The following is a 16,867-nucleotide window of genomic DNA, read 5'->3' on the forward strand; positions in this document are numbered from 1 at the left end:
GATAGATAGATAGATAGATAGATAGATAGATAGATAGATAGATAGATTAATGTATTACTTAATGTTGGAAGGTTCTATGCAGAAAATCTTGTGATCTGCAAACAGTGATGAACTCCAGCTTTTACCAATGTGGATATCTTTTATTAAAATTGTGTCTTGTCCGATTGTGTTAGCTAGGACTTCTACCAGTGTGGTGAATAGAAGCAATGAATGTAGATGTGCATCTCTTTAAGGATATACCTCTCTCTTCTTTCTATCATACTGAGAACTGAACATGCAACCTCTTGTATGCTAGGTGTTCTAGTGCAAAGCCACAACTTCAGCCTTAGTATTCACTGTTGACTTTAACACAATTTCTTTGCTTATTTGCAGAAAATGAACATCAAAAGTGATAACCGTATGGATTTAAAGAACTTGACATTAATCTTAATAGTGATTTTTACAGTGCTTAATATTTGCCCAGTACCCTAGGGAGAAGTGGGTTTCCCCTCTGTGTCTCACTTCCTCTAGGTAGGTGCGAGTTCAAGTTTCCAGAACATAGCAAAATAGCACCACAGCTAGGAAGCAAGTGTTCAGTACACAACTGTGGCAAATACTTCATGTCCAAACTATAACAATATGTAATTCAATTTACCATATAGAATTATTTTTTAAATTGCTGTGATGTATAAATGTTTTGTATGATTATGACATGAGACTAATTTTTTCTTAGTTATATTTCAACAAATACAGATCAGAGAGATATTTGTCTTTCTGAGCCTGGGTTACCTCACTCAATATCATCTTTTTGGTTCTATCCACTTCCCTGAAGAGTTCATGACTTCATTTATCTTTTTAACTGAATAGTATTTCATAGTTTATATGAACCATATTTTTATTGTCAGTTATTATTGTTAGGTATGATTTTCATGGAGTAAACCTCACTCCAGTAACATTTGTGCCATGGTAACATCAGTATATCTTGCAGTCCATTCTCTATTGTAGACCACGGAGTGTGTAGATGGATGATATTGATTATTAATTCTCTTCTTTCGGTACTCTACTGTTGGGAGCCAACTCCTAGCAGAAAGCGGCTATCATCTTTGCAGCCATCTCGAGCCATATACCCTGACAAGAAATTTGTTTTCTACAGCCCACAACAGCTGAGCACACTCTGATAAACATCTTGTTTTTCTCACATATCTTGTTTTGCTGTTTAGTGCTGCTAGCTGCAAGGCGCACGTGGTATCCATGCTGCAAGGCACGTGACATAGTGCCTTCAGCTGTGTTCCCCTGCTTGTCCACGAGGGCAAGGCATGTGGTAAAGTGTATAAATACCCAGGATTTCCTTTCAGTAAACGAGACTTGATCAGACTCTGTCTTGTCTCCATTCTTCATGTCTCTTGCCCCTCCATCCCCACTCCCTCTCTTGCTAGACCCTGACCCGCAGACTGGAGGAGCAGCAGCTCGGGCCGGGGCACTCTACAGACTGCCTACTTCCTAGCACCATCAATGTTCATCAGTTGAGGTGCAGCTTCTAGTTGGGCACCAGATCGACATCTCAGTGTTCAATGACACAAGTGTTGTCTTCAGAAATAGGACTTTGCCATTAGGTTGTGGAGAACAACCAGTAACTGTGGCAGTAACCTTTGATGTTTGGTGGGGGCATCTGTGGAACCCCTTGGCCAACAATTCAGTAACCTGTAACTCATTCCTGTCACGTGGAGCTTTTACTTGATAGCAGAAGCTATCTAGCTGGGATGCTGTCTCCTGCATTATCTTAGCAAGCCTCTACAGTAGATTACTATATGCTTTGTCAAAAGGCCCTTAGTGTTAGCTGTCCTTTCCCATACTCCTTCCTTTACCCTGATCCCCCATCCCCCCCTCTTTACTCCCCTACAGTAGTTTCCCATTTATTGTTCCACAACACTGTTTTATCCTCTTTGGTAGATTTCCTCCTCTCTCCTTTTCCCTTAGGAGTTATCTAACTACTCTGTTTTGTTTTGTTGTTTTGTTTGTTTTTGTCTTGTGCCTTTATGCCTTTGTATATGATTCCTTTCAACTAGAGTGACCTTGACAACTATTTAACTCCTTCTTCATCCTTCAAATTGTAACTCAGATGTTAACCCTGTTTCTTTTAGTGGCTCATTCCTGCAATGACGCTTTTGTGTACCATTGTTTAGATAGAGCCCTGTATTTTTCTATAGATTAACAATTACATATTATTTACTATTTATTCCACATTAATGATTATAGTAATAGATGATATATGTTAAGTACCAAGTATGTGCTTGTGCCATGGTTGACTTTTATAAGTTTTTACAACTAATAAAAATTTTAAGATAGATACAGCTCATTGTGCATTCTATTGTTTTAGCTAGACAATAGAAGCATCAAAAGCAAAATATTCTTAAGAAGGGTGACAAAAAGGAGAAGCAGGATTTGAACCTAGAATTTGAACAACATTTTACACTTCCATTTTAATCACTGTGCTATATACTACTTCTCAGAGCAATTTCAACGTGACTATAGATGGAATCATTTTCTTCAAAATGAAAAGAACAGGATTATGGCTTACAGGCTTAGCCCCATTAAAATGAAAATAAACATAGATATACTTTTATAAAAACATAATAGCATGTGTGATAAAGAGTTTGTTAATTAGCTTTATTACATTATTCTAATGCATTAAACATGTATCATTCTTGTTTTAAAAATGACATTCTCTAAATAAGGTTCTAACTTCAAGTTTTTGGGTAGTATACCTATTAGGTTTAGCAAATGAAAAATGAAAATTTTTAAAGAACTGCGTTTTCATAAATCATGAAGCTGGAAAATGTATATAGTTAAGTTATTTTAATTTCATGAAATTGTGGGGATAGGTTTCTCTCTTGACTTCATAGGAAATGTAAAGAGAACACTGGTATTATAAAAACAACTTTGGTTCAAGAGTCTACAGAATTACATTGATTGGTCACTTCACTTGGTTCAGTTTTTAGCTTACTATGTCTTGATTCTGCTGTTTAATTTTGTTTGTGGATGTGTGTGTGTGTGTGTGTGTGTGTGTGTGTGTGTGTGTTGATAGGAATACATATGTAAAACAATTGATCTACGTCCTAGCCACATCTGCTGCCTATCCTGGGAATTTCTAAGTCTTCATTAGGAATTAGCCTAAATGATATTTAAAGAAATGGAGCTGCACAAGCCTCCAGAAGTCACTAGTCATGCAGATGCTTTTTTTTTTTTTTTGGTAATGTATGACAGTATTTTTAAGAAAACTGGCCAAGGTCATTTGGCTTCTGATTCCCTTGCTGCCTCACATGTTTCTACCTTAATACAATTCTCTCTGTGGTTTTTACTATAGCGTAATCACTTTATATCAAACAAACCGGCTGTTTTCTCTTGTTCCCAGCCTGAAAGAGGTAAGTTTGAGTTCATTACTTATACTTTGCCTTGTACCAGAGAAAAAGAGAAGTTTTTGACCATTTCAAATCTTTTCATTCATTATGCGGTATGTGTTATATTAAAGTTAATAGAGTTAATAGCTTGGCATAATATGTATCAAGACTTAAAGATACTGAGATAGAAACTGACATATTTATCATTTATGTACTGTAGCTTAATTGATATTTAGCTTCTGATTTTTCTTCTTCCTTTTCTTATTCTTTAAGCCTGTTCACAGGTATTTAAGAGTGATTTGTAACTCAGATATTAAAAGGTCTTTAATGGCAGATTTTCCTGTTGCTCCCCTAAGAGTCATTGATGTCACATATAGTTTCAAGGTGTTCTATTCTTCATCTGTTTTCTAAAATAGAATTAGTCTGATCATATCAAAGAAGGCTTCCACATGTCTGATACTGTTCTCTTCATCTTTTTTTTTTTATCTATTTCAAGTCAGGGAAAAATACAGGCAAATATACTATGTTTTTATTTTGTATGTGCAAACCTGCTTCTGCCTCATTTATTTTTCTCATTTAAAGCTCCCTGATGATAAACATACTACTTCATTCAGACTGTTATACCATCATTCTCTTCCAAACTACTGCTCAGTGTCTTTTGAGGGTTTTCTCTTTTCTCCTGAAGCTTTGAATAAGGCACATCATGGACACAATAAAATGTGTTCCTAAAATTAACATAATTATCTCCTCAGTCTAATTTAGAAACATTTTAATTCTTTCTCTTGTCAAGCATTCTGGAAAATGCTAAATAGAACTATGTTATGCGTTAAGAGTCCACATTTTGGATTCTTTTTTCTGGATTTCTCATATTCATTCTAATTATGGTGAATTGTGAATGATAATCCAGTTTGCTTGTAATGTATAGATATCAAAAACTAAAATAGTATCCAAAGGTAATTTTATATATTCAAGCTTTATGCATTTTTAGGCATTTAACTATAAAAGGATTTTGAAGTGACTTGTTTTTCCTGTGCACAATTAGTAGAAAAGGACATTTACATATACATATATATCTACATACATACACACACACACACACACACACACACACACACACACACACACACACAGAGTGTCAGATAAATGGAACAAAGTACCTGTACTTGCCCTGAAACCAATCTGTAATGATGGAGTCCTGAGTGAAACTCATCATTCTTCTTATTGGAAGAATCACTTGACAAATGTTGGCAAGCACTGTAACTAATGTAGTTATACCAGAGTAAATCAGATATAATCCAGATATATTCCAGTGAGGCTGACTGTATCCATTCCTCAGAAGAAACAAAATGAGATTCATAGAAAGTAAATCATGTGAACTTTGGTGACTTAAGTTATGGTTGTTAAAGAAATGCATTTTAAATATTCCAGAGATTACCCAAGAGCCAATCAACTTGTTTGTAAGATGCACTTAATACAGAATTATGACTTTTATACTAAAGATGGGCAAAGATTTAAGTGCTGAAAAATTTTGAGATGTTAAAATCTGTTAGTTTGTTCTTCTAACATATGCTTGATACATACTTACTGATTTCAGAAAAAAGCTGATAACTCTTTATCAAAGATATCTTTTTATACTTTAATGGTAGTCTTTACCTTTTAAAAATTTGGGAATAATTATATATGTTAAGAACAAAATGTGATATTATGATTTATATATACTGTCAAATCTATAGCTGAAATGATTAACATATCCATCACTGTATATACATATATACATTCATATATACATACTCACACACACATATATATATATCTTATGGTAAGAATATTGAAAAATCTGTTGTTCATGCAGTTCATTCTGGTGCCTCTAATGTAAACTAATCATTAAGCTTGTTGTTCCTGTTCAAACAAAACTTTGCACACTTTGATGATTGTGTCTTTTTCCTCTTCTACCCTTGGTTATGACTTTTCTAGTGTTCCCATAGTGCTGGCTTTTAAAAGGTGTGTGTGTATAAGTGTAGTTGGGGAGAGAATATATATGTTTCTAAGCATACTTTAATCTCTGTTTTACATGTATTGAAATACCATTGTACCTGATAAATATAAAATTATTATGTATTAATCACATACACAAAGCCATGCTGAAGGAGATGGAAATGCCAACCATCTTGGTTTGATTGTTATGCATTGCATGCATGTTTTATTGAATAACTGTACTATTATTCCACATAAATATGTAAAATTAAAGTAACTTTTATAAAACAAGACTACAGTAGACTTGCCTCCTGAGGAGACTAGAAATCCCTTCATTCAAAGTAAAAATGTTTTTGATATCTTGTTAAATTCGTTTTCAGTACTTAAGAAGGGAATCTCATAGGAAAAGGTTAACCACTGCTTAGAAATGTGTTTTGTGCATACAGTCTTCAGTCACGTGTCCTTTATTCAGCAAACTCTACTATGCCATGGTATCCTCAGGTACTTTCTTTTAGAACTAAAACTTTGTTTTAACAATCCTTTATTATCTTTTAAACACATGTCTTACATTTCCTTGCTGTGCTATATTATAATTTACAGGTATCAGGATCATTATTTATTATAGTCCAGTGTAATTCAGCAGTGCCCTTGAAGGCTACTGAGGTGGTTAGACCTGTGCTCCTAAGCACATGACCCTCTACTGTGCTGTTGTCATTCCTGTGTCTTCCTTCTTTGTTCTTGTCAGGCTGTTTCTTTGCACCTTTCAGCATCCTCTTTCTGTCAGCATAATGCACTGAAAACAAAATAAAACAAAAACGCCACAGGTAAAAGTCAAAATTTTCTCAGCACAAACCAAAAATAACTGTTCACAAAACTTGTTTGGAACACTGGTATCTCTTCCAAAATATCTTATCTGTTGTTCATAATATGCAGAGGATCAGAAAACAAGATAAGTTAGTTTGCCTATAATACCTGTAATATTAGCATAAGAAAGTCTTTAGCAAGAAATTGGGTAGTAAATTTTGTACTGTCTTGGTTGCTTTAACAAAATTAGGAGAGAAAAACATGTATACTTTCTGGTTTTTGACTATGTAAAAAAAAAATTCCTTAGATAAGTGGCATATTACTATACTTGGAATGATAACAAGTGGCCAATGTTTTTTAAGCTGTCTATTCCATAGCCCTGATTAGGTAAGTTAATGTATCTTTTGTAAAGGAGTAATATTACATTTCTAAGAAATACTTATATTAACTCAAATTCATGTTCCCTTGGCTAATTTGCTTTTGTGCTACTGGGATGGTTAAGAGTTTGACATTATGTTTGATAAAACTAAACAAGTTGTATTATATACTAAATGAAAGGGGTTTTTTTTCCCCTAAAATCACTTATGAACGAGCAAACATCATCTCTGTAACCTTTCCATTTCACATCCAAGTTTATGGTTTTTATAGTTGTTATTCATATGCTATGCAGTTTGAAATTTCTCTACATACATAATAATCAGGCAGCAACAGCTGTTTTATTCTGGGGTTTTATATTACAGGAAGTTACTTATCTGTGATATGATTATAGATTTGTGAATATCATATATTATTATGAATAATCTAAAGTTTTATGTAGGATCTTGTTTGTATATGCCTTTCTGCTTTTACAACCCTAATGAGAAAATGTTACGTACCTTTTATAAAATGAGTTTAGATCATTTAAAACAGTTTTCAGTATCTTCTTTCATTTTTTAATTGCTGCTTAAAAATGTGATATTTCAAATTATTTTTATTTTTATTTTTTAAGCACAGCGATATAATGTATTTTAATTGAAAAACATAATAACATTTATTGTTAATATAAATATTAATTAATTGTCAGATACTTCTTTCCCTGAGGGTGGTAGCTACAAAGATCCTATAAGATATTCTTTTCTGCATGTAATCAGTAGAATTTTATTGATGCTGGCTGCCTACAATAAGGTCTAAATATGTATTCAACTCAATTTCAACTACTGTTGAAACCAATAGCATTTTTACATGGTTCAAGCAATCTACCAAGAACAATCAAAGTGATAATCAGGCATGGAGAAGGCTTCCAGAATCAAATAGTTTGTTCCAGTGGAAGCACTGATTTAATGATAGTACTAAGTAGACATTTCTGTTGTCTTATTTAATTCTTAAAACCTCTGAAACACTGGTTGAATCTATGAAATTCAAGAAATTCATACATAGCTATATATTTAAATATTTTAGCTGTGTGGAGATGTACTTCCTGCTCTATATTGTCATATGTGGAAAACATTATACCTTAAGCTAACAAGAATGTAAAAGGAACATGCAGACAAAAATATATACATAGTAATAATCTGTTAAGTTTCATTGAGTATATTATATTATTATAGAGTAGTGGTAAAATATTTTAGTATTTACTTCATCATATATAATTACAACATATGTAATTTTATCTTTAAACTTGATGTTTTGGTTTTCCTTCATTTTTTATTTCAATTTCATGCTATATCATTCTGACAGGATAATTAGCTCATTTAGAGAACATATAACCATTTGCAAACATGTTTCAGCAACTCATTATAGTCCCCAAATGTCATTGAATAGAATGGTTATCCTTGAAGATGTGATTCATCACAAGACTGCTTTTCAAAATATTGAATGCGTACTGAAAGTACAAGCAAACTTAATTTGCGGGATTTCTAAGCAAGTCTGGCAGATCCATCATGGGATATAATATACTTACCAAATGTTTTTGAATAAGATTTTTAAATTAAAAAAAATGCTTATAATATAACACTAAATTAAAAGACAGTTTCCAGATTATGTGATTTGGAGATGGGGAAGGCTACAGCAGAAGAATCATTGAGTTTGAGGTTAGAGTGGACTGTATAACATTGTCAAGGCCAAGCTGAACTATACACTGAAGCTCTGTCTCACACACCAATTAGTATAATAATGTTAGTGTAAAGAAATATGATTTTATAAATGTACAATCAAACATTAGACTTTAGTTCAGACTGATAATACATATGGTAAATTATTTTTTCATATTTTCTGCTATGATTAAATATTTTACAACAGGAGAAAATATTGTAGTGAGAATAGGCATTTTTTGTATACATACAAATTTAATAGTATAGGAACTGTATATATAATATTTATATATTTGTGCATTTATATACAAAAAAACAACAATTTAAAAGGGGCCAGAAGCCATAAATTTGAGAGAGAACAAGGGGGAGCAGATTTGATAAGGGGATTGGAAAGGGCAGAAAAGGGGAAATTATATAATTATATTTTAGTTTCTTTTTTTATAATTTATTTTTTCTCAAATCATAATTCATTCACACAGGGGTTATAAACACAGAAAGGCAGGATGTAGGGAAGGGAATGACACTGGAGTGTGGGCTGATCAGGGAGAAGACAGATATCATCAGAACCGGGTATCGACTGGGTGAAGGTTCAGGGGACAAGTCACTATGACTCTGCCTGTGACTCGCTTGTCCTTATCTAAGTTGGTATTGTCTGCCCAGGCTACCTATTTACAAGGTCTATGACTACTCAGGCTTGTAAATTTCTACAAAAGCTGCCTGTTTACATTAGTTTATAGCCATCTGTTTCAATGTTTTTCTACTGAGACCCAAGACTTGGTGTTAGTATACACGTATGGCAGGCCTATTGCTGATTTTAGGCCTATTTTATAAGCAAGCCTAACTTCTTTTTTCTTCTTGATCTTAGGTTAACATTCTGGAATGTTTTTTACCTGAAATCTTTCTCTGAAAGTGCAAGTTGGTTCAAGTTTCTCAAGGTTTCATTTTGAAACTAAATTGTGTGATATATGTCAAACTCAGTTCCCCATTTGGCACTATAAAGGAAATATGTTTTCTGACTCTTTGCCTTTTATTGACATGCCATGTATTCTTAGTTGTGCTATATTACATAAATTACAGTTGGCTTTATGACTACATGTGAAAGATAAGTTATTAGTCACATCAGTCCCTATACAACCAAAACACACTTTGTTGACTAGCCTATGTTGCAAAATCCCTTAAAAACCTTTGGAACAGATTTGTGGGCTTGTTGGTAGTGAATTCTACCTAATTCTACCTTCAGTCCATTCTAACTTCAGAAGCTTTTTCGATAGTCATTTACTTACTCATGTTTTATATTCAGATTTTAATACTATCCATTTTTGGTTTAAAATTCTATTACTTTTTTAAATTATGGTTTTTAGTAGGGAGTTGGCTTCATAAGACTTTAGTAGTGGTCATGAAGATGACCTAACACCACTTCACTGCTTAGTCATGAGGACACTGCAGCCTGAGAAAGAAACTGCCTTAGCATTACAGATACAGAAAGCAGAAGAAAAATGAAAGAGTCCAGGACCATATAATCATGGTATCTCATCTAGCTATCGGAATTAGACTTGTCATTTCTGTTGCGCTCCTATGTCTTTCTATGTATTTCTTAGTGGAAATCCCATATGTTCCTAAACATCTTGTGAGAGAGATCAGTGTTCCAAAACAAATTTTATGAGTATTTACTTCTAGTTTTGTGTTGAATGAACTTTGATTTAAGTGTTAGGTTTTTGTTTTCTTTTCTTTTTTTTTAGTGATAACTTGTGATTAGTAGCCAGTTTTGGAAGGGTTATCATTACATTCTGAGAATTTTAAATACTTTAAAATAGGATTTCTTAAAGTCAATGCAAGTCTATACATATTATTATCACAAGAATGAAATACATTAAGTTATCTTTTTAGCCCAGTAAGCCTTCAAGCAGTTACTGAGTGAAGTAAAAGGAATATAGTTTGTAAATCTCACAGTTAGGATTTACATTTTATTTTTGTCCGTAATGATTTCACATGATGACTGTGGGGACTGCTGCAACATGTATTGCATATTACATATGTTAATAACTGTTGTCAATAGGTGCTAGTTAAATATAATACTTTTAGGAAAAGGTTTACCCTGCCTGATCTAATTTGTAGGACTTATTCACATTTCTTGAGTGAGATAATTCCTTGGAGAAAAATTAAACTCGTAAAAGTGAGTGTTTTATAGAGAAGAGGAGAAATATGACAGTATACTGTACAGGTTAACTCAGTCACATATATTTCATTATGTATCCTTTCAACACAGCTCTGTTTCCAAATACAATTTTTCATAAGGCTCAAATAATTTCAAATATTGTTATTTCTAACACTATCAGTATTTATTCATACTAGCAAAAGTAACATCCCTGTAAATGTGTTCATTGGAATCTAATTAGTAGGCATATATTATAAGAAAGCATATAGAGTAGAATTTTTGAGAATTTGACAGGGCTGTAAACTTTTAACTATTTAAACGATTAAATTTCTTTTGGGTTGAATAGATAATATAGTTTGTACACATTAATTCAAATGCCATTGATGTATGATGCTTTTAAAATATAAACAGAATAATAAAATTGATTGAAATCTATCACTTGGTGTTTTAGAAGTAGTAAGGATTGAACATCTATATTAGTGACTTCCAAGTAGTTCCCTACTGTATGAAGTGTTTCTTGTTATCAGGTGTACCACCGATCTTAATGACTATGTGTGTTTTCTATAGATGGTGACAATCACACTATATCTTTTCATAAGAATAGAGAAGGCAGACGGTCCACCAGTATATAACTTGATAAGATCAAGCACAGACCCAGTTCTTCCTTTTACTACCTTTGGGAAATCTGTTTCATTTCACTATCTATGTGTTTTCTCAATTAGAAAATGATAATGTTGTCATGTAAGTCGAATAAAGTAATATTTATGACATGCATACAGTAATGGTAGAATAATAATAAGACATGTATTATAGACAATTCTAGGATTTTTAAAATTCATTAAGAATTTTTGAAATGTATCTTACAATAATTTTGTGAGTATTTCTTGGCAGATTTAATTTGAGGATGATAAGATCTCTTTGTACTTTATTTGCTTCTGTCTTGGTAGATCAGTTTCCTGCATTTCACATAGAAACCAGTTATATTTTATTCATAACATAAGTGAATATGCTTGTGCACACACATCTCTTCAGCAGTAGCAAAGATTAATGCCTGCTCATGACAAGAAAATTTTACTAGCAACAAATGTTCATGAAACTCTGACTAATTAAAAGTTTTAAGAAATAGAAAAAAGTGGTTTCTAAAGCTTGGGCCTGCAAAGGACTCATGAGATATAAAATTGATAGTTCAATTTCAAAAATAATCATAATTTAAAATAATAATCAAAATCTCTGATACGTGAAACAGAGAAACATAATTCATAAACTAACCTGTAATATGGCTTTCTTTGGTTGACCAGAAGGGCTACAAAATTTGAGTATTGCTCATGTTTAAAATTTTCCAGGGGCTTGGAAGAGACTCTGTGGGTAAAGTGCTTGTTTAAAATGAGGGCTTGAGTTTGCATCTCCACAACCCTTGTGAAAAATTAAAAGCCCAGCAGGGCTGGTTGGCAATCCATTCTAGATGAAACCTAGGGCCTCCAGCTTCAGTAAAAGACTCTATTTCAGAAAAGAAAGTCCTTTTGAGGAAGACATCTGGATGTCAGCATCAACCCATCCTCACAGGGGAACTCACCTCCCCCTCCACACATATACATCACACATTCTCTCACAGACAGATACACACAGAGTTCCCCATTTTATTCATAGCTATTTTATATCATTTGCATGTGGAACTGATGTTTATTATATTATTATACAAGGGAACAGATTTCATTGTGACATATGTATATATTCGTGTAATATGCTCTGATAATATTCATACACACACACTCACCACTCTTCTTAGTGTTGCTCTCTTCCTTTCCTTCTTAGAGCTGAAATATTCCCACTTTAGTTTTCATGTCTTTCCCTGAAATTCCACTTAAGAAAAAAAAAGATATTTGTCTTTTTATTATTATTATTTCATTTATTTACATCCCAGTCTTGTCCCCCCCCCTCAGTCTACCCTCCCACACTTCCTCATCCCATTCTTCTTCCCCCTTGCCTCTGAGAGGATGCCCTTCCCCTACCTGAGAGGCCCTACCAGCAGCTGACTGAGACAGAAGCAGATATTTACACACAATCATTGGACTGAAGTTGGGGACCCCCTATGGTTGAATTAGGGGAAGGATGATGCTAAAGTGGAGAGCGACCTCAAGACCAGAAATCTCAACTAACCCCAATCCCAGGGAGCTCCCAGAGACTGAGCCACCAACCAGGCAGTATACAAGGCTCTCAGCATGTACATAGCAGAAGAATGTCTGCTCTGACCTCAGTGGGAAAAGATGCCCTTAATCCTCGAGATGTTTGTGTTTTAAGTGTGACTTACTTTGTTTGGCATAGCAAACTCCATCCATTTTCCCATAGATCACATGATATAGTGTGATACAGTTCTGGTATGCATCTATACTAACTTTTCTATATCTATGGATACAGAATAAATTTTAATGATGAGTATTGATTTGGGCTTACATTATAAAATTTGAAATATCTTTTCAGGGCTTTTAAAAAATTCTACTATTTTGAAATAGACTCTAAGAGAGGAAATAGATACACATTTTAGTGGTGTACTACAAAAAGAACTTCTTGGTACTCTCTTTTCTCTATTAGATTGTTTCTCTCTCTCTCTCTCTCTCTCTCTCTCTCTCTCTCTCTCTCTCTCTTTTGCTATTATTTTGTCCCTGTACACATTTCTATCTTACAGTACATAAGACTTTCTCTTTGTGCATATGCCTTCAGATGTTCTATCAGACTATACTATTTTACTTTTTTCAAAGGTATTTTTGTTCATGATATTACATTCTCTAACCTAAATATTATTCAAGTCTAGGCAACATGAATTCGTATATGCAAAAATAAGTAATTTAGAATTCCTGCAAATAGACTCTTTTGATGCCATTTTGTAGGCTTTGAAGAATTTGATTCAAACTAAGGCAGCAGTATTCCCAAAAAAGGTTTATGAAATCACTGTAATGAATAGATGATGATTGGCCAAGTATATATAATGGAGTCTTCTTCTTTGGGCTAAGAATTCCTCTACTCTTTCCCAAATCCTCGGATGTGTCTGTGTGTGTGTGTGTGTGTGTGTGTGTGTGTGTGTGTGTACGTGGGCATGCATGTGCAAATGATTTCTTAAGCTTCAAAGTTAGCTTTAGCTGCTACTTGGGTCTTAATGTGATTTTTCTTATAACTATCATTCATATACATTTAATTTTTCTATAACATAATAATAATGGTTTTCCTGGTCCCCTCATTACTAGACTTCAAATTTATTGAACACAGGACATGATTTCCCTCATCACTATTACACATGATAGTGCTTTGAATATGAATAAAACAGTTAGAATAAACAGGAAGTCAGAAGATTTTGTTTTGTCTTTTCCAGATTTGGTACATTTGACTTGCATGTCTTCTAAAACAGCAAGAGAAGATTTAGAACCTGTAGTCCAGAAATTGTTTACTCCATATACAGAAATAGAAGCAGGTAAGAAAGTGGATTATTTGGGATGGAAAGCTCCTGTAACACGGTATTCCCCTTAGATATCACATGAACAGAACTGAAGATGGACTAAAGAATACTACTTAGCAATAACTCTCACATACTTGATTACTAAAAATGAGTTTGAACACAGTCACTGCATAAATAAGAGAAGTGTTTATTCTTTAATGTTCTTAGTTTTAATGAAAATAAACACACATATAGACAAACTCTCATAATTGTCAAAATATGCATTTATATACATGTGCATTTACATGCCCAGGGGAGAAAAAGAAAGACTGTTGGAAAATTTCTCAATTTTGGTAGGATCACAGGCACTTTTTTATAATTGTGTTTATTTTACAGGATTTTTTTTCTTTATCAAATCTTATTTATAAAATAATTTTATTTAACTTTCAGAAGATATTAATATTGCCAATATTGACAAATATATAAGTCCTAATGATTAAATAATTATCTTTGAATGCTACTTATTTGGCAAATACTTAACTATACAAATTATATGTATTTCTTTCTAATAGTTAAATAATGTTTTTCCGCTCTGAATTTTTAAAAATCATGCCCCTCCCCCATAAAGAGATTACAACTAACTAGTAGCTCTGAGAGAAACAAATATCCTATGTATAGGATATGAGCAGTCAAGAATATAACCTGACAGGTCTTCTTCATGTATATGATCAAAAATACACATACATGAAGACCTTCTTCACATATGGGAAGTGAAGGTAACTTTCATTAAAGCATTTTCAGTTTCACTTGAATCCTTTTACTGTCTTCTATTCTTACACTGACATTTTCTTTAAATGATTCCTTATTCAGATAGCCAGTCATTCGTGTTTACCCATAATGGTTCTATTTATTTTAATCTCCTGTGTTTTGTCTACTTTCTTAATGCAGAGATGTTACAGATTGGGACATAAACATTTACATATAAGACAAAATGTTCCACTTATAGCTGCTACTGTAAATGTAATTTCTTCATGAAATCCCCAGGTGAATAAATTCCTTCAATCTAAAAAGCTTCACTTTGGTTTAGATTTAGTTTTTTGTGTACATTTTTTATTTGAAAGTATCATGTAAATGTTTGAGTTATTGTTAAAAATTTGATTGCAGTGTTATAATGAATATACAGCCATATTCCTCAACCTAATATAAAGTCATAGTTTTATGTTTAGATTTTAATTGCATCTGTAACTTGTTCATAAGAACCATGAGTACTGTTTTCATTTCTGAAATATTTCATAGTGTCTGTTGTAATTTCAGTTTGTAACTGTGCCAAATAATACACTAAGCATATAATTTATAATTATTCTTCACTTTCTAAATGCATTTGATTTTCTGGTTTGCAAAATCAAGCCAACAGAAATTACATGTTTGTTAACTGGCATCCACTAGCCATTTTAGATTTTTAAGATTAATCTTAATGTTTAAAGTGATCCCAGTTTGAAATGATGTATTGTTTGGAACCCGAGTAAAATCCTTTAGCAAGAACTATACCAGAGGGGTCCTCAGGTGCACTGAGGCACTGCAAAGCTAGTTTTCACTGACACATGGGCCTTTTTATCATCAGGATGAGGTAGTGGTCATATTTTAATTAAAATGTCAGAACAAATACTGTTGGAGTTATTGAAAATGAATCACCAGATAAACTGAGCACTGGGCCATGGCAGGTCAAAGAGGCAAAGTCACCTGCAGAAGAGAACTCAATTCATCTTCCTGCCTAAATGAGGAATAAGGAACTTTATGAGTAATATGAACTTTTAATACATTAAAACACAATATTCTCTAACAAAAGCTTGAGTTTTCAGGCTTTTATTGTGTTTGGCTTATTTGACAGTCATCTGAAACTTTGTGGTTTAAAGTATTATAAATGTTTTTGCTGAAATACAGAATAATACTGTATGGCCTTGGTTTTTTTGTTTGTTTGTTTTGTTTTTCCGTTTGAGTTCTACATTCTACGTGGTGTTATGCATCGTCAGCCTTTATGAAAATCAGCCTAGTCACCTTACAAAGAAGTTCATTTCATGCAAAGGATGATATTCTCCTTACCACTATAAGACTGATTGAGAATGTATGTGGAAAACTGTAGTAAGCTTCTAAAGACTCTGTCTTTCTTACCCTTTTCAGTTCGTGGGTATCAGCCAAAGCTCTTTAGAACTGCCCTTGCCAAAGAAATAACAGTACTCTTACCCACCCACCAGAATTATTTAAGCACATGAAATACCGCTATATTTTTCTCTGTTTTTTAGTCTAAAGAAATATCAGATGTTTTATGCTTAATGAGCCTCATTCTGTGCATTAGAAAATGAGGTGATTGCTTACAACTCACTTCCTTATGTAGAGTTTGGCATACCCTTGTAAATGCCGAGTGGTGGTTATGTAAGTGGTGTGTGAGTCTCCATTGTAGAACTTCCCTGATAGAAGAATTTTTAATACAAAGTAAAACAGCATTTTGTTAGTACAGTATTTTTAAATGTCTAGAATGTAGCATTATCACAGCATCATCTGGGTTGCCTCTCATTCTACTGTAGTCATTTCTATCTCTAAGAGCAGAACTTTCCTAAAAATAAATTTCCTTCATAATGTCTGCATTTGGTGGCTTTTAGGGGTATTAAATATTTGTTGTGTCAGGAAACCAAATACCATATCTTTATTTCACTTTTATGTGTTCCAGGGCTGAAAGAACTTAACTCAGTTAGCTCATTTGCTCCCTACTTACTCATAGCATGCACCCACAGACATTTTTTGCTTTTATTTAGTTTGCCTTCAGTACTTTTCTGTTACGTGCTTTATTCAGTGCATACTCTTGTTTAATTAACAGAGTCTTACTTTGTTTCACTCATTACCTCTTTGTCTATCATATCATCCAAATGATGGAAATGAGCTATTCCTCTGCAGATTTCATAGTTTTGACAATTATTTGTTTCAGAGTGCATATTATTTTTTGAGTCTCCCTCCCTCCCTCCCTCCCTCCCCCCCTCCCTCCCCCCGCGGGCGCGCGGGGGCGCCC

At 33.4% G+C, this 16,867-nt stretch overlaps 1 protein-coding gene across 1 annotated transcript in view; it reads left to right on the top strand.

Annotated features, from left to right (window-relative positions):
• The window catches only part of Chm (CHM Rab escort protein), a 144,212-nt gene that overhangs the window by 108,775 nt on the left and 18,570 nt on the right, over positions 1-16,867 (top strand). Inside the window, exon 13 of the mRNA XM_028782022.1 lies at positions 13,744-13,842. Coding sequence (XP_028637855.1) covers positions 13,744-13,842 — 99 coding nt within the window. The remainder of the gene's footprint in view (positions 1-13,743; positions 13,843-16,867) is intronic.

Source organism: Grammomys surdaster, unplaced genomic scaffold (assembly GCF_004785775.1).
Source record: "Grammomys surdaster isolate TR1022 unplaced genomic scaffold, NIH_TR_1.0 61, whole genome shotgun sequence".
NCBI lineage: Eukaryota > Metazoa > Chordata > Mammalia > Rodentia > Muridae > Grammomys > Grammomys surdaster.